Source organism: Typopeltis vanoorti, chromosome 23 (genome assembly GCF_054136105.1).
Source record: "Typopeltis vanoorti isolate ZY-2024b chromosome 23, IOZ_Tvanoo_1.0, whole genome shotgun sequence".
NCBI lineage: Eukaryota > Metazoa > Arthropoda > Arachnida > Uropygi > Thelyphonidae > Typopeltis > Typopeltis vanoorti.
The window spans coordinates 32,142,377-32,169,121 of NC_143571.1; the positions used below are offsets into that span (position 1 = coordinate 32,142,377).

Consider the following 26,745-nt stretch of genomic DNA (forward strand, 5'->3'; position numbering starts at 1 on the left):
AGACAGATAATAAAGATGATATCAGGACTGTACAATGTTAGTTATGAGAATAGACAGTGTCGTAACAAGGGCATGCCGAAAGAGGCGCCCACCATAGGCGCAACTAGGTTTGGGGCACAAAACGTAAAAAATAAAAATAAATAAATAGATATAAAAGTTTGCTATTTTTTATTGTATTTTTAAATTTCTGCAATACACCGCTTTAGACACACAAATTCTGCAACACCCTGCAACTCATTTTGACGGGGTTAATAGTAAGTATTTAACATATTGCATTTAGTAAAATTTAACTTGTTATATTTACATTTTTAAAATTTTTTGTCATTTTTGGGTTAGGGGATGCGAGTTAGACACTTGCCACAGGTGCTTCATACCCTTGTTACTGTACTGAAAATAGGTTGGGGGACTTTGAACTGCAGAGTTTGGTTAATAGGAGAAGTGATATGATTGAAACTTTTAAACTTTGACACTGAGCAATTCTTTTGTTTGGTGAAACAGGAGGAAAGGAGTAAGGACAAGGGCCATCCCTGGAAGTTACAAAAGGAAGGTATGCGCGAGAGGTTAAGGAGTGGTTTCTTTGCATGGAGGATAGTTGAACTGTGGAATGCAATGCATGATAGAGTGGGGAGAGCACAAACAGTCAATGGGTTTAAGGAATTGTATGATAGACTAAGTGTTTTCTACAGCAGGTCTTCTACAATGAGTCTTGCGATGAGTATTATGATTCACCGGCCTGATTGGCTGAGTGGTTAGCTTATCCACTTTCCAGCCAAAAGACTGTGGGTTTGAATCCTGTTGTGGACATGGATATTTGTGATTGGCTGTCAAAACACTAGTGGTGGTGGTGGGCAGTAGATGATAGATGATAGTAGTTGTGATTCATTGTAGTTGGTGGATTGAGTTATGGAGATGGAGAGTTTTAGAGTAGGTGCCCTCTGTCTATTAGTCTTTGGACTCCTTGGTGGTGTCATATAATAATTTCATCAATTCCATCCTACATACAATGCCTAATAAACATCTTCAATACCTTAACTACAAAGCAGATATATAGACCAGCCTGTATTCGAAAATATCTGTCATATCACTACATGTGTACAGAGTCATAATTTTGACCTTTCGAACCCTTCATTTCAATAGTCATTAAACAAGCCAACATTTTGCACATTCAATAAAATACACATGCAGCGGTATTATTGTCCCCTCCAAGTTATTAATGTCTGGTCTTCCCAACATCTCATTCACTTCCAGTCCTTGCAGAATTTATCTTTTCTTCTGAAGATTACACAGTAATAGTCTACTCTTGTGTAGAGGCTTAAGTGCTGTGAGGACATTATGTTGGAGGTTTAATGGATTTTTTACAACACTCAAAAAGAATTAAATTAGAATTTAATGCTTCCTATATTTCGTCCTAGTCACTAGGACATCTACGGGGATTACAAAAACAATTAATGTAACATGCACACAAAAACTTACAATACTAAGCCCAACCACGTGGGTGGCACTAAAGTCCTATCTAGGTGGAGCGCCCTCTAAGGGCGGTAGTAGGTGGCCTGGAATGTAAGGTGGGACCTCTGGTGATGAGTGTTTCCCAAATCTTCGGAAGCTTAATGCAACCGTATTTGTTAAGATTTGGTTGGTTTCTGAGAGCTGCTGCTGCTGCTTCTAAGAAAAGTCTCTCTTTCTTGAATTTGCTGTAGTGGAGCATGGTGGTTTTCTTCCATGATACTCTGTGGGTGGTGTCCAAAACATGGTCAGCCAAGCCTGAATGGCCATAGTTGTGTTTAACGATGTACGACTTGTGTTCCTCCAGGCGAATGGATGCTGATCTGTACCCTTACCAAGAGAGCCCACAATCTTTGCTCCAGTGGAACCGCCCTCACTACTGAGCTTAACCACATACACAGAACCTTCCTCTCCAATGGCTACAGCGAACACAGTATCAAAAAAATAATCAATTCCTCCCCCATTCCCCGTCCCTCTCATCAACAAGATTTTAAAAATGCCATCACCATACCCTACATCCGAGGCACCTCGGAAAAAATAGCCAAGATACTAAAAAAGTATAACCTACACACAGCATATAAGCCCTACTGCAAACTTGCTACCCTTATCCGTTCTATGAAAGATCAGCTCCCTCCTCTCTCTCTGCCTGGAGTTTACAAAGTACCCTGTTCCTGTAAGCTTGCGTACTTTGGACAGACAGGCAGATCAGCATCCATCCGCCTGGAGGAACACAAGTCGTACATCATTAAACACAACTATGGCCATTCAGGCTTGGCTGACCATGTTTTGGACACCACCCACAGAGTATCATGGAAGAAAACCACCATGCTCCACCACAGCAAATTCAAGAAAGAGAGACTTTTCTTAGAAGCAGCAGCAGCTCTCAGAAACCAACCAAATCTTAACAAATATGGTTGCATTAAGCTTCCGAAGATTTGAGAAACACTCATCACCAGAGGTCCCACCTTACATTCCAGGCCACCTACTACCGCCCTTAGAGGGCGCTCCACCTAGATAGGACTTTAGTGTCACCCACGTTGTTGGGCTTAGTATTGTAAGTTTTTGTGTGCATGTTACATTAATTGTTTTTGTAATCCCCGTAGATGTCCTAGTGACTAGGACGAAATATAGGAAGCATTAAATTCTAATTTAATTCTTTTTGAGTGTTGTAAAAAATCCATTAAACCTCCAACATAATAATAGTCTACTCATTAATAGTTGCATCACATGCTCTGCTTTAAATATGTTACTACTGTCAATGGTCAGAAGCATTATTCTCCTGCAGTCCTGTTGAATTATTCTTTCTCTTGCTTAAAGTTTTTATTTTGAAACTTCAAATTGTCAAATTTATGTTTTGAAATGACTACCATCAGAATTCCATGAAGCCAAAAGACTTATCTCAGGAAAACCCACTGTCAATCTTATAAACCACATCTAGCACTTCCACATTCTGAGGCAATGCATTCCAATCACCCATGCTCTCAGGCAATGCATTTCCATCTCCCACAGCTCTCCATGCAAAAAACCTACTCCTCACATCCATGTGAAAACCCTGATTTACATTATTTACTTCTTCTTTTATTGTGTCTCATGACATATAAGCAGAGAAAATAATAATAATCTGTTTCTTCCAGAAAGCTCTGTCCTGAGCTACCAGTTCAGCTTCTCTCCTGCTCTTCCATCTATCCAGTCTTCTTTCCTTTTCTGTCATTTGCTATCATGTTAATGTAGAGCCTTCTCCTTTTCCACTTTCCTTCTGAGATCCATATCAAAGCCACTTTAGGAATCTCTCTCTGCTGTCAGTTCTCAGTATGTATCCAATCCAGTTTTTTATTTATGTGTTTATTTCATTGGTGGCGCTTTTTTGTGCAATCAGCTTATTATTATGTGACACCTCCAGGGAGTCCAAAGACTCATTGAGGGAGAGTGTGCCAACAGCATCAAATGATTGATCCCTTCCAACTACTAACCACACTCAACCTTGCTTAACTTTTTGCATGAGCCATTAGTAGCAGAGGCCCTACCAATCGACCAACCTTTACTGGCATGTAAGTCATTTGTTATATGACGGGGGGGAAATATTTTTAATATTTTACAGAGATATTTGGTTTGAAAACTAATTTAGCTTCCTGTTTTTTGGTCAGTTTCTGTCTCTGATCCATATAATAATATGGCCTTACCATTGCTATTGATCTTTATTTTGGTTTTATTATGGTATGTTGAAGATTTCAATATATTATTTAATTTTTTGAAAGCAGTATTAGCTTTTGTCATTCTTTGTTATATATTCCTGTCAGTTCCACCTTCAGTTTCACATTTGATACCAAGTATGTAAAATTCTTAACTTTTATAGCATGCTGATTGATTTTGATCTCTTTATGGCATTTGCCATTTAGTTTACGCACTTTTGTTTTAGTCATATTTATTTTAAGACCAACACTTTCACCTGTTTTATACAACATTTTGTTTGTATATCATTGTGTTTTGGGGATATCAGAGCTATGTCATTAGCAAAATCTAGATCTTCTAACTGTGACACAGGATTTCATTTCATTCCTCTTCTTGCATCTGTAACTTTTCTCATAATCCAATCAATGACTATATTAAATAACCCAAATGTTACACAACTGTGCCTTACACCAGATCTTATCTCAAACCATTTGGATGTTGTTTGCTGTATGCTAACACAACTTTTGGTTCCCTTATACATTTCTTTTGATTATTCTCACATATTTGTCATATTAAGTAATTCGATAACTTCTAATAATTAACCATAATGTTTTTCTGTCAATGCTGTCAAATGCATTGACAGAAATGTTTTGTTCAAAATGTTCCTTAAAGCAAAAATGTGATGCACAGTACTCCCACCTTTTCTAAAACCAGCTTGTTCATGCCTTAATATCTTCTGTACTTCATATTTAATCCTATTTATCAATATTCTACAGAAAAAGTTTGTAAGTACTGAGAGTCAGCCAATTCTCACATCTAGTGAGACTCCTTTCTTAGGGATTATAATTATCATTGCTTATTTCCACTGTTTAGGAATCTTTTCAGTCTCTATCACACTGTGAACGATCAGTTGCACTTTATCAGTAGCCTTAAGCATTTCTATTACTATATTATTATTGCCTAAAGCCTTTCCACTTCACATTTATTATTTCATTTTTAGATATAGGTTCTGAGGCTATATTTAAATTTATGTTTACAGGATGTTCTTCCATTATAGAAAATTTTTAATCTTAGTTATATTGTTGTCTAGATCTTGTCTACATTTAAAATTTCATCAGTGTTTTTTCTATCTTCCAACCATCTTATCCTCTTTAGTTAGCAGTAAACCATCCTTACCTCTTATTGCATTTAGTTACTTCTATTCTTCAGACCATATTTTCCTTGTAATCTCATAATCTTCCAATTTGCTCTACTGTTGCAGCCTTTATTATTATTATTATTATCCGACCTCCATGGAGTGAGACTCATCGTGGAAGGTACACATTATTGCACACAATGCTGTTCCAACCATGACTTAATATGAATCAATGTATATACGTTCACAACACACTCAAGCAATGCATTTCACTCACCAATCACTCTCCATGCAAAGAACATACTCCTCACTCCTCTGCTCACATCCTCTTTACACAATTTCCGGCGATGGCCTCTCTCATTCTATGAAAAATGTGGACTTAATTCCCCTACTATCATCATCAGCACTTGCCCTCCCTTCTTTTTCCTTTCTATCCTTATGAAAAATACTGTATCCTTCCATTTCTATTCCCATTATGATATCATTTTCATTTAACCATGTTTCTCTTATTCCAATGACTTTGAGTCGAATAAACTCAATCAATGAAACTATTTCATTCCCCTTATTTCTGATAATTCTGGCATTTGTAAACAAACACAATTCATTTTTAAGTCTGTAACCAGTCCTACCCAAGCCACTGGTTGGTTGTAATTTACCCCACCACATCTACCCTTGCCCAATCACCTTTATCACCACTTATCACATATATTCACTTAGTCTCAACTTCTGCACCCACATTGCAATGCATTCCATCTCCATATACACATTCACTGCTACTTTCAAAATCAACTCTTCCTACCCCCATGTCTTCCTGTCCACCCAGGCTCTCACTCTATTTCCCCTGTCCCTCTTTCATTCCTGTTCTCTCTTATTCTCTCACACTACCATTGTTTCCACTGCCAAACACCCCCTGTCTCTTCAGTGACATTGCTCTTTCACTTTATCTCTTACTTTTGATCTCTTGCATGCAGCACACACACACACACTGTACTTCCATTTAGCAACCCTTTCTCCATATACTCACTCAAAGCCATTTAAATGCAACCCATCACCTCTGTATAATTCCATTCTTCTCTTAAACACATGCCATACATCCACAAACTGTACTCCCTTCTCCTTACACAGCTCCTCTAGCTTACCATTCATGATTCCATCTCTCAGTCTTAACTCATCATTGTCATACCTCGGCAACCTTTTCCACTGCACTGTTTTCTTTCACTCTTCTCAATAACCTCTTGATATTCACCCTTGTATGCTCCTTATGTCCATTGAAATCGTTTGTCCTCACTACCACCACTAGTTCTCTTGCTTGTCTTCTCCTCATATCCAATGTCTGAATTATCCTGTTCATTCTCCCTCCTTGATAGCAGACCTTATGGATTCTCTCATTATCTAGTTGTCTAACTATGGAATCTCCATACATTGCTGGAGTCACTTGTCACCTCTTTTAGCTTTTGCACTTCTTCTGCCAAACTGTCTTCATAATTCGTTTCATCCTCTCATGCAGATCATTTAACTAACTTGTCTTTCTCTCCATAATTGCTGAGATGAATTTCTTTAGCTCTTGGAATTTAGCAATTTCAAACATTTTAATTTTGTGCCTTTCTTCTATGAGTCTCCAGGTCTTATCTGAGAACCATTGTTTTTTTTTCTTTTCCCCTTACTTCTTCCAAACAGTCTCTTGCAACCTCACTATATACCATTTTAAAATGTTTCCATTGCATTTCAGTCACATCTAGGTTTTCTACTTTCTCATCTTTTAGCCTCTCATTTTCCAAAATATGAAATTGATTTTTTATCATAATAGAAAAGGTTTTTTTTAATTTCATTCATTTTTAATTTAGACATGTCATTGACATTCTGATTTCTAATTTTTTTTTAATCCCATGCACTTTTAGTTTAATTTTGGCTGTTACTAAGTAGTGATCAGATCATACATCAGCTCCTCACCTTACTTTAACATCTAAGAGTGAACTTCTAAAATTACCCTTGAATGCAAAATGATCAATTTGGGTTTTGCCATCTGGTGATAACCAAGTCATTTTGTCTTTATGCTTAAATAAGCTTCCTCCATTTCACAAAATAAAGTATTCAACTTTAAATGCTTTTGGTGAGATTAGATTATCATTGGCAAATACTAGAGTGTGACACATTTCATTTGAATTTTGATACAATTTTTAAATATAGTACATACAGGAATCAGAAGTAATCACATGGGAGATTATTATTTTTCTGGATTGAACCAAAGAAATGCTGAAATAACTCATTTTACTTACTTATTTATACACAAGTTTCAACCTCTTTAGACTGTAACCAAAAGCTGTGGCAGAAAAGACATTCAGTAGATCATTAACACTGTTTCCATTGTAAATATAAGAAAAAAAAGTTATACATTTATAGAAAATTATATATTAAAAACTTGTCTATATCACTGTCACACATTAATTCACTTCACACACACAAAATAGATGAAACTCAGTAAACAAAAATTTCAATCATGACCACGTTCAATTGGATTGGTTGATACAATAACCAATCAGAGCCACTGATTTCTGGGTGCTATTGTCTCAGCACACCCTACCTTGCCTTCTGGGTGGTTTAAAATCCAATGTAATGCTATGAAATTTGACCCACTGCACCTGTTCAAAGGAGTCTAAGATGTTAATATTTGTGGCCACACATCCAGGGATATTAACGTGAATGTGATACAATGTTTATGCTTCGAAAAGTCCTCTTCATGAAGCATTAGTATATTGTGTCTAATTTTAGGAATCATGTGAAGCCAGGAAAAGTCTTTAACTGGAATAAATGCAAAATATCGGTGATATCGCTATTCCGTGGGTGTGCACTGCACACCCAGAATATACACCCTTGATATATGCTAATACACTTATTGCCTTGTTGTAATAGGTTGCTAAAACACAATCTATTTAGTAAACCTATTCTGTCCATAAGAGAATGCTGCTGTTATCAATCCAGTTCTGGATCTTAACCCCAGTTTCAGGTACATAGATTATCTTATAATTTTAACCCTCATTCTTATCACTCCCTTTATGGTATGGACAATTTTGTCCTCTTTTCATTGCTTTGGAACTTGGCTAATTGTAAGATATGCTAAATAAGTTCATCAAGGTAGTTGCTTTTTATTGGAACATCCTTTGAAAACACAGTGATATGTCACATCCATTCCCTTTATTAGCATGAATTTTACTGAGTTTCCTCATATATGATGCATGCTTACTGTCAGTCTCTCCTCCTTTCCCATTGCACTCAAATCTCAAGTTCTGCATGAAGTCCCACTCACGAGGATAAACTACGTTCATTAATTGCTCATTTAATATTTTAACTATATTCTTCAGTCATGATCAGTATCATTTTCACTACCCACTAGCATCCTTCTATAATCATTCTTTCTTCTATTGTCCACATATTTATAGAACTCTTAGATTTTTTTTTTTTGGCCTCGTTAGCATACTGCTTCTCATATACTGCACTTCTGCTTGCTGTTTTTACAAAGCATCACCTTCCTGGCTTTCAGTTTGTACTTCTCATGTAGCTGATTATTATCTCAGCTTATGCTGTCTTCATTATGGCTTCTTCTTTCAGATTGCATGCTTAAGCTCTTCAGTCATCTATTTCACACCTACCTTATTTAACATTTTTTGACCCTTGAAATACATTCAGCTGTTTCTGCTAAATATATCTTGAATTCAAGCAGAATTGATCACTTCAACCCTCCCTCCCCAATTCCTCATTCCATAATGAGTAGAGTGATTGAGGCATTGGATATGAGGTGGGAGCGAGCAAAAGAGTTAATAGTATTAATTGGTACAAATGATTTGAGAGAGGACAAAGAGCATGTCAAAATGGATATCAGGAGGCTGCTTGGAAGGATAAAAGAGAAGTGTGGCAGGAAGGGTAGTCAGTGTGTTGCCTAGGTATGACTGTGGTGAAATGAGGCAGAGAGCAAGGATTATGAATGATATGCTGGCTGAAATGTGTGAGGAGATGGGAGTACAGTTTGTTAATGTGTGGAATGAGTTTGAGGGACGAAGTGAGCTGTGTGGGAGCGATTGACTGCATTTGAGTGGTTATGGTGTGAGTCGCTTGGAGAGACTGCTGCTGGAAGGTGGAGAAGTGAATAGAGAGAATGAATCAGATCGAGAGGGGAGTGATGTGGAAGAGCAGGAGAGTAAGACAGGAGAGATTGAAGAAGTGGATATGAATGGGCAAGTGAGTGTTATGAGTATAGAAAATGAGAGAATGGGTGTGCAAGAGGAGCAAGGAATTGGGGAGGCTCAGGGTGGACAGGGGTACACAGCATGAGAAAGGTGGATACTCCAAGAGGAGGTGAGAGCATGTGTAGGCAGGAAAGGAATGAGATGACCAGGGATCAAGAAGAAACAGTTGGAGTTGAAAAGGGTTCTAAAATGAAGAAGCAGAAAGGGAAATGGCCCCAGTCTAGCATGGAGAGATCACATCGAGTGAGTGGTATCAGTGGAACTAGCTGTAGATCCAAAATGAGCTGTTGTGTTTGTATACCAATGCTAGAAGTATAAGAAACAAGGCAGATGAAATGGTTGCACTAATTGCGCCTGTTCACCCAAAAATTGTCAGAATAAGTGAGACATGGTTGGAAGAGGATGACATCCTGACAGGAATAGAGATGGAAGGGTATGATGTGTTTCGTGAGGATAGAAGGGATAAAAAGGGAGGGGGAGTGCTATTGATGATAGAGAAAGAGTTATGTCCATACAAAGTAGAGATGCAAGACTGAAATAATGCCAGTGGTTTTGAGGCAGTATGGTGCGAGATAGAGGTGAATGGAATCAAATACTTGGTGGGATGTTGTTATAGACCAGGTAATGTGGATGGTGGTGATAGTGAAATGTATAGTCAAATTAGCCAAGCAAATAAGAAAAGGGTGATCATTATGGGTGATTTTAATTATGGCAATATAGACTGGAATGATGAGATAGCAACTGGAAGTAAAGAAAATGAGTTTCTTGAGTTTTTGAGGGATAACTACCATAGACAGTATATAACAGAGGGTACACGAGGATTAAGGGTGTTCGATTTGGTCATCTCATCAGAGGATGTAATTATAAATGAGGTGTCAAATCATCCTCCAATTGGTGAGAGTGACCATGAGATGATTACCTGGATGGTTGCCAGCAGTGCGAGGAACGCTGTGAGAAAAGGGTATATGTGAAACTACAAGAGGGGTGATTATGAAGAGCTCAGAAGACAACTTGCAAGTGTAGCATGGAATGAGGAGTTAGCTGGAAAAGAGATCAATGCAGCTTGAGGAATGTTCAAAAACTATCTAGCAGATGCAATGTCTGAATGTATTCCAAGGGTGAGAAGGTTAAATAAGGTAGGTGTGAAATGGATGAATAAAGAGATTAAGCATGCGATAAAGAGAAAAAGGGCATTGTGGAGGCAGCATAAGAGAAGTGGAAATAACCAATTTCATGAGGTCTACAAAGACCAGGCGAGGAGGGTGACTTGGTTGGTGAGAGAAGCTAAAGAGAGGTATGAACAGCAGTTAGCTAATGAAGCCAAAAAGAATCCTAGGGAGTTCTTTCAATCTGTAGCCAGCAAAAGAAAGAATGATTATGGAAGGATGACATTGATTGGAGAAAATGGTATAAAGACAGCTGTAGCAGAATGTGTGGTGGAGATAATGAGCAGTTCATAAAGATCTTGCAATCTTGTGAATGTGACTTCATGGAGAGATTGAGAGCAGTTGTTGATGGGGAGGAGAGACTGACTGTAAGTGATTAAGAGGTGTTTGGGGAGTTGAGTAAACTAGATGTAATTAAGGCTGTGAGACTTGATAATATATCACCGCATATTCTGAAGGAAAGTGCCAGAGAGTTGACACTGCCTTGACATATTTTTTTAATACGAGTCTTGCACTTGGTCAAGTTCCTAAGGAGGGCAAGATTGTGCCACTTCATAAAGGAGGTGATCGAACTCAAGCATCAAACTATAGGCCTATCTGTGTATCAGGTGTTGTAGTTAAGTTGTTGGAGAAGCTAGAGAGAACTAGGATCCAGACTTGAATTGACAACAATGGTATTATCTTTGATTGACAGCATGGATTTGCTAAAGGGAGGTCATGTTTTAGTAAACTACTTAATTATTACAATAAGGTGACTGCTTCCTTGGACAGAGGAGAAGGATACACAGTAATCTACTTGGATTTCACACAGGCTTTTGATAGAGTACCTCATGATAAGTTGACAGTCAAACTAGAGCAGATGGGGTTGGATATTAGATTAGTGCATTTGGATTGGAGATAGCTATCTGATAGGTATCAACAAGTTGTGTATGGGGTGCGATATCCAGGAAAAGGAAAGTCACTAGTGGAGTGCCTCAGGGGTCTGTTTTAGGGCCATTACTATTTAACTTGTATATTAATGATATTGGTGAAGATTTGGATGGAGATATTCAGTTGTTTGCAGATGATGCAAAGTTGGGACGAACCATAAAGAGTAGGGAAGATGTAGTGGCCTTGCAAGAAGACTTGAATAAATTGAGTGATTGGGCATGGAAATGGGGATGCGAGTTCAATGTTGCAAAATGTAAGGTTTTAAAATTTAGAAAACAAAGATGGGATGCATAATTTATGCTTGGTGAGAATATATTGTTAGAGGTAGAGGAAATAAGAGATCTGGCGGTGATAATGGAAAAAATCTAAAATTTGGGGGACACATTGCCAAAATTGTGAAGACATCACAAAGGCTTCTGGGAATGATGCGGAGAACACTGACATGTAGAAGTGGGGAGATTCTTGTTCTGTTGTATAAGGCTTTGATTAGACCACACATGGGCTATTGTGCCCAGATTTGGTCACCAGCTTTTCAGTAGGATGAAGAGAGGTTGGAAAGGGTCCAAAGGCGACTGACTAAGGTAGTTTCTGGAATGTCGAGTATGAGGAAAGATTGAGAATATGTAATTTGCAGAGTCTGGTGGACAGAAGGAAGAGGGAGATATGATAGAGACCTACAAGTTGGTAAGGGGTTGTTATAGGATCAATGGTGGAGAAGTTCTACAGAGAATAGTGGGAGATCAGAGGAGAACCAGAGGTCATCCCTGGAAACTGTATAATGAGGGTGTGAGTAGGGGAGTGAGAGGCAGGTTTTTTTCGTGCAGAGTTGTGAATGATTGGGATGTCTTGCCTGACAGTGTGGTGTCTGCAAGGAATTTGAGTGTGTTTAAGACACGGTATGATGAGATGTGTGTGATAAAAGGACCTCCCAGATGAGTCTTTGACTCCATGAGGTCTTGGGGTAATAATAATAATAATAACAACTAAGCTGTCTACTGAGGCTTTTCACAATCACCAGCTTGTACTTCCACACATATTCTTTCTTGTTGATGGCCAGCCATATGAATATGGCTGATTACCAAGGATTACTTGATGATCACTCTTCGACTTCACTAATAACTGTTGTGTTTACCACCTTTGAAATATGTTGTCTGAATTTCTATCCACATTTGCCTCAAGGTCCCTTGCATCTTCAACGTCTTGCAATTAATTTCACCATTGGAATATGCTGCTTCTCATCCGTGTATCCTAAATTTTAAAATCTATGCTTTAATCCAGTAAATGGACATCTCATTCAATACACTAGAAAGGTGAAAAATGAATGGACATCTCATTCATTTTAAAATCCTCTTGAAGAGCCTCAGTGTTGATACTATTACTAATAACACTTCCCAGCTTTGTATCATCTGCAAACAACTGAATATCTCCCTGCAATCCAATTATAATATCATATCAGTACTAAGCCCTGTGGAATTCTACTTTACCTTCCTTCTCTATTATTACTCCATATATGCTCTTTACTGAAACTGACTCTCTGATATATATATCAGAGAGTCAGTTTCAAATTCCACTAATCTAATATCTAAACCAATACATTACAACTTGAATATTATATTGACATGTGGCAACATGTCAAATGTCTTTGCAAAATAAATATAGCAAAGCGAAATGCTTTCTCTCATCACCTTCTCTTGTTACTTTATTATAAAAGGGAACCAAATTACTAAATATGAGCATTCCTTTATAGAATTATGCTGATAATTCTGCAAATAATATTATCATCATTTGTCCAGCTCTGTATATGTGATCTTACTAAATTCTTTAAAATGTTAATGACCACAAGCCTCCATAGTAGGTATAGATGAAGCCCTTTGGTCGGAAAGACCTGGGTTCAATTACTGTCTAAGATGTGAGGAACCTTTATTTGGATCTTTCAACTAAAGGTGAGTTAGCCAGTCTTATACAGAAGTTAGAGGGGTTTCTCCTGGTAACTTGAGTTTTTCATACCCCAACAGGCAAACGAGCTTCATGAACACATGCATCTACAGACATAGGACACATGCTGGGAGGCATAGGGTCAACCAATTTACCCTTGAGATTCACAGTTGTGAAGTCCTCAGCTAAGAACCTTAATGGTTCATGAAAGCTTAAGAAGAAGTAGTTAATGACCACAGAGTCTATACAAACTGCCTATGCTTCCAAGCTGTTTGATGACTCCATTCCGGTACTACCTTTATGCATTAGTAGTATCTTGCTCTTTTTCCTCTTTAGAGATTCAATTGGCTGCAAGACTTAAACTTTAAAGCTAATGCTATTCTGATAATCTGTACTGTTATGTGCACAGTCACACAACACATTTTATTTAACCACTTTAACAAGGTTATTGATCTAACCTTGTTATTGATCTATTCTTGATTGAATTCAGAGATATTTCATGATGTTGTTTTATATAATTTTTATTTCAAATATTTTTAAATAGGATTTTTCCTGTCTTTATCTTTTTTTTATTGCTATTTTATTGTGTATGAGTATATAGCTGCAATTTTTGAGTCATAATTCTTTATGTATCTTTGGGAATCTTGAAGTTCAGAACAGTAATTTATATCAGTGAGAGGAAAGAAAGAAATGTGTGAAAATAAAAACAATTCATAATGTTTGTAATTAAGTTTCTGCCCCTCCCCCCAACTTTCCAAAAAAATAACCATTTTTAATTATTGTTTTATTTTTTTTTTTTTTACAATTGACTCTTCCTATAACAAATCTGTCGGAGGGACCACAAGAATATTTTGTTCAAGTGAATTTCTTTTAGCATAGTATTGTGCCTATGAGACTTAAATTTTCAATGGTTGGATATAATGAGAAAATTTGTTATAAGAGTGTTTATTATAGTGAGAGTCAATCTATATTAACATCAGATGACCATGGAGTCAAAAAGACTGTAATTCTGTTATTTCTTTATTTCAATTTTTTAGGACACATTGGAGTATTAAATAGAAGCCAAAAAGATGTACTCGATAAAAAGGATATGGGATATGTTCTTGATAAAGAAAGAAAATTTTTCAGTAATCATCCAAGTTATAGGTCAGTATATTGCTTTCTTTATTCTGGATAATGTATTTGGAATCATTAATCCATTTGGGGTTTGAAAAAGAAAAGTGCACACATTAAGTCACATAGTAATATTATTCAATAACTACATGTCCCATTTTCCCATTCATATATTCCTCTTTTTGTTATTTGACTTACTTTCTCTTTAGTCATTAGAGGTGTATGATGCTAACATTACTGACTTTTCATTTGGAATTTGTGGTTATTTCAAAAATTGATCATTCATTTCTTCATGTAATGCTTTCTTAAAAAGCATTTTTTAAGAAAGACTATTCCTGGATCTGAAATTGTATCAATAGTAAATATTACAATCCTGCCATAGATCATCTGGTGCGAGATAGAGACCAGTAGAATAAAGTACATTGTTTTGTTGCTGCATAGACCAGGAAGTCCCTAGGAAAATGTGGATTCCACATCAAAACAGATTAGATTTGAGCCACTGCTTCATGATAATGAAGCAGTGGCTCAAAAAAGGATGGTAACCAGAGGTGTGCCCCAGGGTTCTGTTCTTAGGCCCCCCCTTTCTGTTTAACTTGTTTGTAAACGATATATCATGTGGACTGACTGGGGATCTTCGGTTATTTGCTGATAATACAAAGTTAGTAAGAATTATAAATAGCACTGCTGATGTTAATTCTCTTCAGGAGAATTTGAATAGACTTTTTACTTGGACAAAAGAGTGGGATTATAATTTTAATATTAATAAGGGCAAGGTGCCCTTATTAATATTAAATTTTCGAGTGCAGAAATATAAGGCTGTATATTATATCGATGGTGCTGTACTACAGGAAGTGGATGAGATTACAGATTTGGGAGTGACAGTTGACAACACAGTGAAGTTTAGAGGGCAATATATATTGCTAGTGTTGCAAAGGCTGCACATTGTAGTTCTCTATGATAAGAAGTATTCTAACACATAAGGATAAGGAAGTGGTTGTGGCACTGTATAAGCCACTGGTCAGACCACATTTGGACTATTGTGCTCAGATCTGGTCACCTGGTTTTCAATGTGATGTGGAGACATTGGAGAGTGTCCATAGACAAGTGACTAAGACAATATCGTGACTTTGGAATACTGGCCATGGAGAGAGGTTGAAGAAATGTGGATTGTAGAGTTTGGTGGATAGGAGGAAGAGAGATGATATGATAGAGACATTTAAGTTAGCGAGAGGATTTTATCAGATTAATCCAGAGAGGATTATAAAATGAGTAGATGGTGAGAGGGGAAGAACCAAAGGTCATTCCTGGAAGTTGTGTAAAAGTGTGGTGAGGAGTAGATATTTTGTAATAAGAATTTTCAGTGAATGGAATGCATTACTAGAATGCCTTGTTAATTCAAGGAGTGTTAAGGATTTTAAGATTCTATAAGATATTGTGCCACTTCATAAAGGAGGTGATCGAACTCAAGCATCAAACTATAGGCCTATCTGTGTGTCGGGTGTTGTGGTTAAGTTGTTGGAGAAGCTTGTGAGAGCTAGAATCCAGAGTTGGGTTGACAACAATGGTATAATCTTTGATGGACAGCATGGATTTGCTAAAGGGAGGTCGTGTTTTAGTAATCTACTTACTTATTACAATAAAGTGACTGCTTCCTTGGACAGAGGAGAAGGATACACAGTAATATACTTGGATTTCGCAAAAGCTTTTGATAGAGTGCCTCATGATAAGTTGACAGTCAAACTAGAGCAGATGGGGTTGGATATTAGATTAGTGCATTGGATTGGAGACTGGCTATCTGATAGGTATCAACAAGTTGTGTATGGGGGTGCAATATCCAGGAAAAGGAAAGTCACTAGTGGAGTGCCTCAGGGATCTGTTTTAGGGCCATTACTATTTAACTTGTATATTAATGATATTGGCGAAGATTTGGATGGAGATATTCAGTTGTTTGCAGATGATGCAAAGTTGGGAAGAACCATAAAGAGTAGTGAAGATGTTGTGGCCTTGCAAGAAGACTTGAATAAATTGAGTGATTGGGCAAGCAAATGGGGGTGTGAGTTCAATGTTGCAAAATGTAAGGTTTTAAAATTTGGAAAACAAAGATGGGATGCAGAATTTATGCTTGGTAAGAATATATTGTTGGAAGTAGAGGAAATAAGAGATCTGGGAGTGATAGTGGATAAGGATCTAAAATTTAGGGGTCACATCGCCAAAATTGTGAAGACAACACAAAGACTTCTGGGAATGATGAGGAGGACACTGACGTGTAGAAGTAGGGAGATTCTTGTTCCATTGTATAAGGCTTTGATTAGGCCACACATGGACTATTGTGCCCAGATTTGGTCACCTGGTTTTCAGAAGGATGAGGAGATGTTGGAAAGGGTCCAAAGGCGACTGACTAAGGTAGTTTCTGACCTCTGGAATGTCGAGTATGAGGAAAGATTGAAAAGATGTAATTTGCAGAGACTAGTGGAGAGAAGGAAGAGGGGAGATATGATAGAGACCTACAAGTTGGTAAGGGGTTGCTATAGGATCAATGGTGGAGAAGTTCTACAGCGAATAGTGGGAGATCAGGGGAGAACCAGAGGTCATCCCTGGAAACTGTATAAAGAGGGTGTGAGTAGGGGAGTGAGAGGCAGGTTTTTTTCGTGCAGAGTTGTGAATGATTGGAATGCCTTGCCTGAGAGTGTGGTGTCTGCAAGGAGTTTGAATGTGTTTAAGACCCGGTATGATGAGATGTGTGTGAGATAAAAGGACCTCCTAGATGAGTCTTTGACTCCATGAGGTCTTGTTTAATAATAATAATAATAATAATAATAATAAATATGTTGTCAGTTGAATGAACCTCTCACAATGAGTCTGCTGACTCCATGGAGGGTGTAATAATAATAATAATATGCGTGGATAGGCTTATGTGTTCATCAGACATGTTGTAATAGGTTTCACGGTATAATAAGAACACAGATGGTTAAGAAAATAACTATTTATTAACTTAAAGCTAATATTAAAATTTTAATATTTTAATATTATTAAAAATTTAATAATTTTTTTTTATTTTTTTTTATTTTTTTATTTTTTACCTAGATGGCGCCATATTAGGACTTTAGTCTTGTGTTGCACGCTGCAATCACTTATACTAGCCCCCACTGTTACACAGGATTGTGGTCGTCTTACATTTGTAACAAACTTTGTGTTGTGTGCTCTGAAGATGCTGGTATCTTCAGAGCACACTAAATAACAGTGGTATCTCGCTAATCCGAACTAATAAAAAACATGCTCGTTCGAATTAGCGAAAAGTTCGGATTAGCGAATTTCATCCCAAAAGACAACAATAACTAGCGTTTAAGACAAAAATAATCAGATTCTAATGGTATGTCAATTTAATTCTGTAAATAAATTAACTGATAGAAAAAAAGCTACTTTACTGTAATGTAAAACAAAAAAAGAATACAGAACACAAGTTTATTTTAGCAAAAACTTTCATTTGTATGTACCTGTATTGTTTAGGATTCTGATTTAATAAAATTGCATAGTTCAGTACGTAACTTAATTATTGTAAAAAATATCACTTTCTTGTACACGACACAAAAAGTTTCACAAAATAACACAAAAAAAGTTTTTTTTATTTCTTTGTAAAAAAGTCACTGATTTTCTTTTGCTTCTTGGAAGCTAAACTTTTTTCGAATGCTTCTTCTCGGAGCTGCATTAGCAATAAAATTTTGTGGAATGGCGTTTCATTCTGCTTAGCCCATTCTATGTACATATTAAAACTATCAGCTGCCTCTTCATGTTTTACTTTTTTTTCTTCGAGTTCTTTATCGTCATCATCGTCTTCTAATTCATTCTGTAGCGTCATATTTATAATTTTATCATCTGATTTGATTTCGAATTCTCTTTCGGTTCTACCTGTCATCCATTCCGCAACATCTGTTTGTGAAATTTCAACATCTGGAGTTATATTTTTAATCAAATTATGCACATTTTGAATTTCCTCTTTTTGTGTATATTTGTGATTCATGCCGACAATACGGTACGTACTGTACAGTATAAAAAAGCAAACGTGAATACATAATCAATCAGAATAGTCCTCCAGTATAACCGTACAATCGATAATCCGTATAACCGTATGAAAAAAATACTGTACTGTAATACTAATAAAATAAATAATAATAGTTAAAATAATAATTATTAAATAAAAATAATACTACACAAAATAATAATACGTAATAAATAAAACTTTTTTTCTTTCAAACTGCAGTTCGGATTACTGGCGGGTTCGGACTAAAGAGGTTCGGATTAGCGAGATGCCACTGTAGTTATTTTCTTAACCATCTGTGTTCTTATTATACCGTGAAACCTATTACAACAATAATAATAATAATAACTACTTAAGGAAAATGTGATAGAGGGGACTTGAGGTGCAAGAGTATTGGACCTAGACATAGGATCAGAAGAGCTATCCATAACTGAGGTGGCCACATTGCCTCCAAGTGAAGAAAGTGCCCATGCAGTTGTGACTTGCAAGATTGTAAAAAATGAGGAATATTATCAAAAAGGGTATATGTGGAACGGCAAGGCAGGTGATTATGACATGCTTAGGAGGAAGTCTGAAGCTGTGCCATGGCATAAAACTCTGCAAGGGAAGGGATGTTAGCAGTGCATGAGAAATAGTTAAGGAACATCTAGAGGAAGTAATAGTAAATTGTATGTCTAACGTAAGGAGGATTAATCAGGTAGGAGTTAGATGAATGAGTAATATTATTAAGCATGAGTTGCTGAAGAAGATAAGGTGACCAGCAAATTCATGAACAGTACAAGGCTCGGGTAAAAAAGGTGACCAGCATTGTAAAGAAGGCAAAATCAGATTACAAGAAGAATCTAGCTAAGAAGGCCAAATGAAATCCGAAAGAGTTCTTTCATTACATGACAAGTAAGAGGAAGAACGACTATGTAAAATTAACCAGGGGTATATCATCCAAGTGAGCTTACTGTTATAACATACTTGACAGAGACCGATTGGGAACAGAGGTAAATGAATTGGAAGTTCTTAGAGGAGTGTTGCAAAATCTCAATGTAAATACAGATGGATGTAAATTAGATGGATTATCAGCTTGTGTTTTGTGGGAATGCGCGAGGGAAATGCATTGCCTCTGACTAGCGTAAGGGAGGTTCTAATACTGCAGTAACAAATTATAGACCAGACGGTATTTCAGGAATGCTGGTAAAAGTACTGGAAAAATTGGTCAAAAAGAGAATTCAAAGTGGATGGATAAGAATATGATCCTCTGCGAGGCAACATGTCTTTGTGAATGGTTGGTTATGCCTTAGTAATTTACTAACTTTTTATAATAGAGTGACAGTTGGGTTGGATAAAGGTTGGGTTCCATGTGGCATTAATCAGGATGCCACATGGAACTCTATTATGCAAATTGGAACAAATAGGGATAGATATTGCATTGGTTATGTGGATAAGAGGGTGACTGCTGGACAGATATCAGAAACTAGTGTATGGAGGAGCAGAATCCAGTCCAAAGCTTGTGACTAGTGGTATGCCACAAGGTTCAGTGCTGGAACTACTACTGTTTAATTTGTACATAAATGATATGTAGGGTTGTTATATCATTTGCACATAAATGATATAGGAAATAACCTGAAACAAAATATTCGGTTCTTTGCTGATGATGCAAAATTAGATAGAATAATAGTGAATCAAGGTGATATTGGAGAACTTGCAGGATGATTTAAACAGGCTGTCGGTATGAGCAAAAGATAATGGGTATCAATTTCATGTGGAGAAATGTATTATGCATTTTGGGATATAAATTACAAACTGTGTACTGCATATTAATGAAATTGTACTCCAAGAAATAGATGAACCTAGGGAGTTAGATGTGGTGGTATACAGAGAGTTGAAGTTTAGATGACATATTGTTGTGTTGCCATACCACCTGTATTCAATTGCTGAGATGAAATATTGCTTCCTACTATCTGTAAACAGGTTTTTATGTTATTAACAAACCTGGAATGATTCCATAACCTCAAATAACAGAGGTATCAAGACAATTATTGCTAGATAGTGAAGGTAGTTCATAAGATTACTTGGCTATTGAAGAACATACTAATAAGTAGAGATAGGGAAGTGGTTATTCCTCTTTAATACATCCACATCTAGATTACTGTGCAAAGGTCTGGTCTTCTGAGTGATTTGGGGATGATGAAGCAGTGGAGTGGATTTAGAGGTAAGCATCCAAGAAGTTGAATGTTCCCTATGAGGATAGATTTAGGGTGTGTGAACTGCAAAATTTTATTATTATTCAGGCCTCCATGGAGTCAAGAGACTCGTCATGGGAGGTCCTTCCTAGGAAACACAGTCTATCATACCATTCCTTGAATTCATTGACTGTTCTTGCTCTCACCACTCTATCAGGCAATGCATTCCACAATTCAACCACCCTCCACGCAAAGAAATCACTCTTCATTCTCTTGCTCACAGCCTCCTTTTGCAACTACCAGGGATGGCCCCTTGTCATCACTCCTTCTCGCTGTTCCATCAAGCAAAAGAACTCCCCTGGTGTCCACCCTGTAACTGCCTCTCAACAGTTTAAAATTCTTGATCATATCACCTCTCTTCTTCTATCCACCAAACTCTGCAGTCCATATTCCTTCAGCTGATCCTCATAACTAACATTGTACAGTCCTGAAACCATCTTTGTTATCTGCTTCTGTACTCTTTCCACAGTTAATTTATCCCCTTCAAATCCTGGGGACCAAATTTGAGAACAATCTAAGTGTGGTCTGATCAGGATGATTGGGATCAGGAAGTGTGGTCTGATCAGGAAATAAATATGATAACTAAAAATTAAAATATGATAACTCTTATCTCTGCAGATCAGCATACTTCTCGTTATTGCAGCAATCCTCTGGGTTACTTTTACCACCTTTGCAATATGCTCCCTGAATTTCAGTTTTCTGTCAATCATCATCCCCAGATCTCTTGTCTCCCTTACTTCCTCCAGTATAGCTCCTCCAAATTTAGTTGATAAGTAATTGGTTAGAATGCAAGTGATAAAGCAGTTGATTATTGATGATCTTTTCCATTATTTTTGAGAGTGTTGATAAGAGCAATCAGACTATAGTTTGATTGTTGACTTTTAACCTTTTTTTTTGGGGGGGGGGGAAGGCTGAATTAGAGCTTGCTTCTAAGCTGTTGGAAAGATGTCAGCCGAGACGAAACAGTTAAGTGCAAGTTGGAGAGCAAAAAAAATCCCATAATGCAAAACCCACTTTCCTTTGTGGATGTGCATATTACTATACATTAGAGAAAGGGTCACTACCCAGATGATTTGAACCTTTATTATGGTCTCATCTGGGCGATGGGATAGATATCAATAAAGGTTGAAACCAGTCTTGGTGTAGAAGATTCTTCATGCTTGCATTTTGCTTATGCTTGGGTAAAGGATTATGAGAACAGTATAATAATAATTATTAGTATTATTGTTGTTATTATTATTATTACTGCACCCTCAATGGAATCTTTGTTGATGAAGGTTTTTGAAAGTTTTTCACTTGGTTATATTATAAATTAAAGATACCACAAAATTATATACCTAGTTTAATCTATTATCCAAGTGTAAGCAAACAAAGTTTGTACCTGCAAACTTTGTTTGCCCCTGTTATTTGAGGTTGTGGAACATTCCAGATTTGTTAATAACATAAAAACTGGTGTGCAGATAGCAGGAAGCAGTATTTCATCTTAGCAGTTGAATACAGTGCAACATAACGTGAACTCAGTGACTTTGAGAGAGAGAGAGAGAGAGAGGTGCCATTGCCACTCAACTGGAGCATCCGAAATCAGTGGTTGGCACTGTGATCACAAATGGAGACATTCTGGCATCACTAGTGCAGGAAAACACCTAGGGCTGCCACTGAAAATGACTGACTGGGACAGGAGGATGTTAAAATGGGTGGCACACAAAAACTAGCTACAGTATGCACAGACTATCTGTGATGAGTTCCAGAGCACCAGAAACACCATGGTGAGCACTAATACTGTATGACAAGAACTCAATTTACTGCATTTCCACAGCAGAACAGTACACAAGCCAAATCAAAACAACGAACAAGGCAACTCATCTGATCTGGTCTGCTCTTTGCACTAGACCAGCTCATCTGGTCTTGGTTTGGTACAAAGAGCATTGAACTGGACAATTGACCAGTGGAAAAGAGTACTCTGGAGCAATGAATCAAGATTCACCTGTTTCCATTCTGATGGCTAGGTATGGAGGCAGGCTAGTGAATGCTTGTTACCATAGTGTGTTGTGTCCACAATAAAGTTTGGTAATGAAGGAGTAATGGTGTGGGGTGCTTTCAGCTGGTTTGGAGTGGGACCACTGATTGTTGTCTCCGTGGTCCCATGATGGCAGCTCAGTACCTAGATAGGGTGGATAATCCGGTGCTGCCTACATTGTGGAGTTTTTATGGAATGGACCTGTGTTACTATCAAGACAATAATGCCCTATACCACAAAGCTGCAGCTGTTATGGAATGAAGAGATGGCTGTTGAATGATTCTCCTGGCCTGTGCAGAGGCCTGACCTCAACTCATCTAACACCTTTGGGATGAATTGGAGTGGTGATTGATCTGTCCTTGAACTCAATTCTGCTTTGATGAAGGAATGTAGACAAATTCCACCTAATCTCTGCTGCACATTGGTGGAAAGCCTCCCTCAAAGGGTACAGGAAGTGATCAAAGCCAAAGATGGACATACCTGATATTAGGATTTTGCCTGCTGGTATCAATTGTAAATTGCTAAAGTGTCTGGACAATTATTGATAGATAGTGAATTTATCATACAGAATCTTAAAATCCTTTACGCTCCTTGCATTAACAATACATTCTGGTAATTCGTTCCATTCACTGACATTTCTCCATTTAAAAAATCTACTCCTTGCACCCTTCTTCACCACATTCTTAAATAATTTCCAGGGATGTCCTCTGATTTTTCTCCTCTTTCCTTCTACTCTTCTTATAATCTCATCTGGATTAATCCAATAAAATCCTCTCACTAACTTAAATGTCTGTATCATATCATATCACCTCTTTTCCTCCTATTCACTAAACTCAGCAGTGCACATTTCTTCAACCTCTCTCTCTCTCTCTCTCTCTCCATAGCCAGCATTCCAGTCCTGATGTTGTTTTAGTCACTTATCTCTCTCCAATGTTTCCACATTACACTTAAAACCAGGCGATTAGATTTAAGCACAATAGATTTGAGTCAAAGGGTGTTCTAACCGTTGCTTTATGCAGTGTTACAACCACTTCCTTATCTCTATGTGCTAGAGTACTACAATGTGCAGCTTTTGCAATGCTAGCAATATACTGCTCTCTAAACTTCAGTCTGTCAACCATCACTCACACATCTCGAATATCATCCATTTCCTGCAGTATGGCACCTTCAATATAATATACAGCCTTATATTTCTGCACCAAAATGCAACACCTTGCACTTATTAATATTAAAGCTACAATCCCACTCCTTTATTCAAGTGAAAAGTCTATTCAACTCTTCCAGAAGGGAATTAATATCAGCAGTGCTACTTATAGCTTATAATTCTCCTGATCTTTGTATCATCAACAAACAACTGAAGATCACCATTCAGTCAAACAAATTAAACAGCAGGGATCCAAGAACAGAATCCTGGGGTATTCCACTGGTCACCCTCCTTTTTTTTGAGACACTACTCCAGCATCAGCATATTTGCACCAGGTAGCATATTGTAGTACAACTGTGTCTGCAGTATAATAAATTTAGTTTAATCCTTTATCCAAGTGTGAGCAAACAAAGTTTGCACCTGAAAGTACCTTCAGGACTGGGGTGAGGCGGTACAACACCAGGGCACTCCTTGCAAAGGTGGAGTAAGCTACCAACACTCCTATCTAGTATCTCCCATAATGCAAAACACATCTCCTTGCGGATATGTCTAATGTTATGCATTAAGGGAAGGGCCACAACCCAGACTAGTTTCGACCTTTATTGAGGTCTCTTCAGTGGGAGCCAGGCCCAAGTGGAGATACCAGGCAGAAGCATTAGCAGGTCATCTCTACCTATAGGAGTTGCCAAATGGTGTGCCACCCTTTTTTAATAAATTACTCTGGATTTAGAGAAAGATTTTGAAAGTTTATTTTTCACTTGGTTAGAGTATAATAAATTTAGTTTAATCCTTTATCCAAGTGTGAGCAAACAAAGTTTGTGCCTGAAAGTACCTTCAGGACTGGGATAAGGTGGTACAACACCAGGCACTGTGTCTGAAGTGATTACAAAGTTGCTTACTTTTAAAAAAATAGTTATGGGTTAAAAAATTATGTTAGAATTAAACTATGTTGTGGAGTTTTGTTTTAAATATTGATAATTTGGTCTTTTGTATGGTAAGCTACATAACATAGCAAATGGCACTGATGCAAAGCAGAACAATGGCATCCTAGGCATCATTAGTTAAAGAATTTAGCCAAAGGGGAATGCATGCAGTGCAATGCCTGCAAAATGTATGCATTATTGAAGGTAAATGGAATTTGGTTTGAAAGAGAGAGGAGTGTAAAAGTGTGTCTTAGGTTGCGAGATTGAAGTAGTGGATGGAACTTAGAATACACCTGAAAATGCGTGAGATGTAATGGCAGATAGGATTGATAGAGAGATTAAATGTGATACAGTTGAGAGAGAGAGGGGAAAAGTGTTGAAAGAAAGAATTGTATGACTGATGTAAAGAATGAAGAGTTGGCTGTAATGAGGGAGATAGTTACATTACATGGAGTGATACACAGGGGTGGGAGCTGGAGCAAATGGAGAAACATCTGGCAAGTGGGTCAACTTACAACAGAATGAAAGAAGTGCTAGATAAGAGAAATGAGGGCTTGACCAAGAGAGAGAGAAAAATTAATGGAATGAGTCTTGTATGATGATAAAATCATAAAAGATGTGATCAATGAGAGATTGGCGAAATCATGCTTTCCAGGTATGAAAATTAATTATGTTAGTGAGGCTATTAGATCACAAAAGGGTAGGGTGAAAGAGATGGTCGTATTGACTGAAACAAATGATTTGAAAGGTAGAAAGTATTGCATGAGAGAGGATATGAAAGAATTACTGGAAGTAGCAAAAGAAAAGAGTGAGAGAGTTAACATAGGGAGTCATTGCTGCAGTATGACAGAGTTGAGTTGAGAAGGAAGGCCATAATAGTGAATGACTTGATGGATAGGTTATGCAGGAGGAGTGGTGTACAGTGAGCTTGACAGGCATCTAAATAGATATGGTGTTCAGAGACTGGAAAAAGTGTTGTTGAATGAAGTGAAAATGGACATGCAGAATCACGGAAACTAGAGTTTTTCGGGGGGGGGGAGGATATGCAGACATCATTGGGACAGTTGAGTGTAAGAATGTGTATAATATGCCTAAGTTAGTACCACTGATATCAAACCAGAATGTGATAGATATGAAGCATCAGGATAGCAGTGGGCCTAAAGGGGCTTTTGAACTTTTTCCACACTAATGCCAGGAGCATTTGGAACAAGCAGGAGGGAATTTTTGACATTGGTTAGTTCATCCTGGCCAAAGGTTATTGATATTAGTAAGACATAGCTAACAGAAGATGATATAGCTAATGGGATAGAATATGATGGGTATAATGTGTTCAGGGAGGATTAGAGAGAAAAGTCGGGGGAGGAATGTTGTTATTGATCATATCCAAGGAACTGCAGGACAGTGCAGGACTCTTTATTGAGCTATGATAAGGTCCCATCATGACTAATGTGTGCAGATCTGGATGCCAGAGCTTCTTAGTGAAGAGGAGGAGGTGGAGAAGATCCAGAAGCGAGTGACCAAGATGGTAGCAGGTCTATGGAATGAACCTTATGAGCACAGGTTCAAGATTTGTGCATTGCAGGAAAAGGGGTGATATCATTGAGACATACAAATTACTGAGGGGGTTTTTACAAGATTAATTCCAAGGAAATTTTTCAGAATAGGTCTAGTGATGGGAGATCTAGGGCCATCCATGTAAACTGAGGAAGAATGTAGTTAGTAAGGGTTTTAGAACCAGGTTATTTGGTTGGAGAGGAGTGAATAAGTGGAATAGGTTGCCAGTCTGTTGTGGATGCCTTGACTGTGAATGAATTCAAAGCAAAGTATGCTAGATATTGCACAGATGTTAAATAGATACTTGACATGATGTTTAGAGCCTCCCTCGATGAGTCCAATAAGGACTCCTTGGAGTAGCCCATAATAATAATACACAACCTGCTGGTATCATTCAGAGCTAATCTCTAATCCATCTAACCAATATACTATCTATTCCCATCCTCTGCATCTTGTGCATCCTATCATGTGATAATCTATCAAATGCTTTTTCAAAATCCAAGAATATCACTGTATATATTATTATTATTATGGGCAACTCCAAGGAGTCCTTAGACCCATTGAGGGAAGGGCACTAAACATCATGTCAAGAACTATCTAAATTATCTAAATAGACCCTAGCCGAACTGTATAGGTGACGATGAA

General features: G+C 37.5%; 1 protein-coding gene across 1 annotated transcript in view; it reads left to right on the forward strand.

The window, feature by feature from the left end:
• LOC150093743 (dynamin-1-like) overlaps window positions 1-26,745 on the forward strand; it is a 293,501-nt gene that overhangs the window by 108,917 nt on the left and 157,839 nt on the right. Inside the window, exon 7 of the mRNA XM_090413039.1 lies at window positions 14,117-14,225. Within this exon, the coding sequence (XP_090269165.1) occupies window positions 14,117-14,225 (109 nt within the window). The remainder of the gene's footprint in view (window positions 1-14,116; window positions 14,226-26,745) is intronic.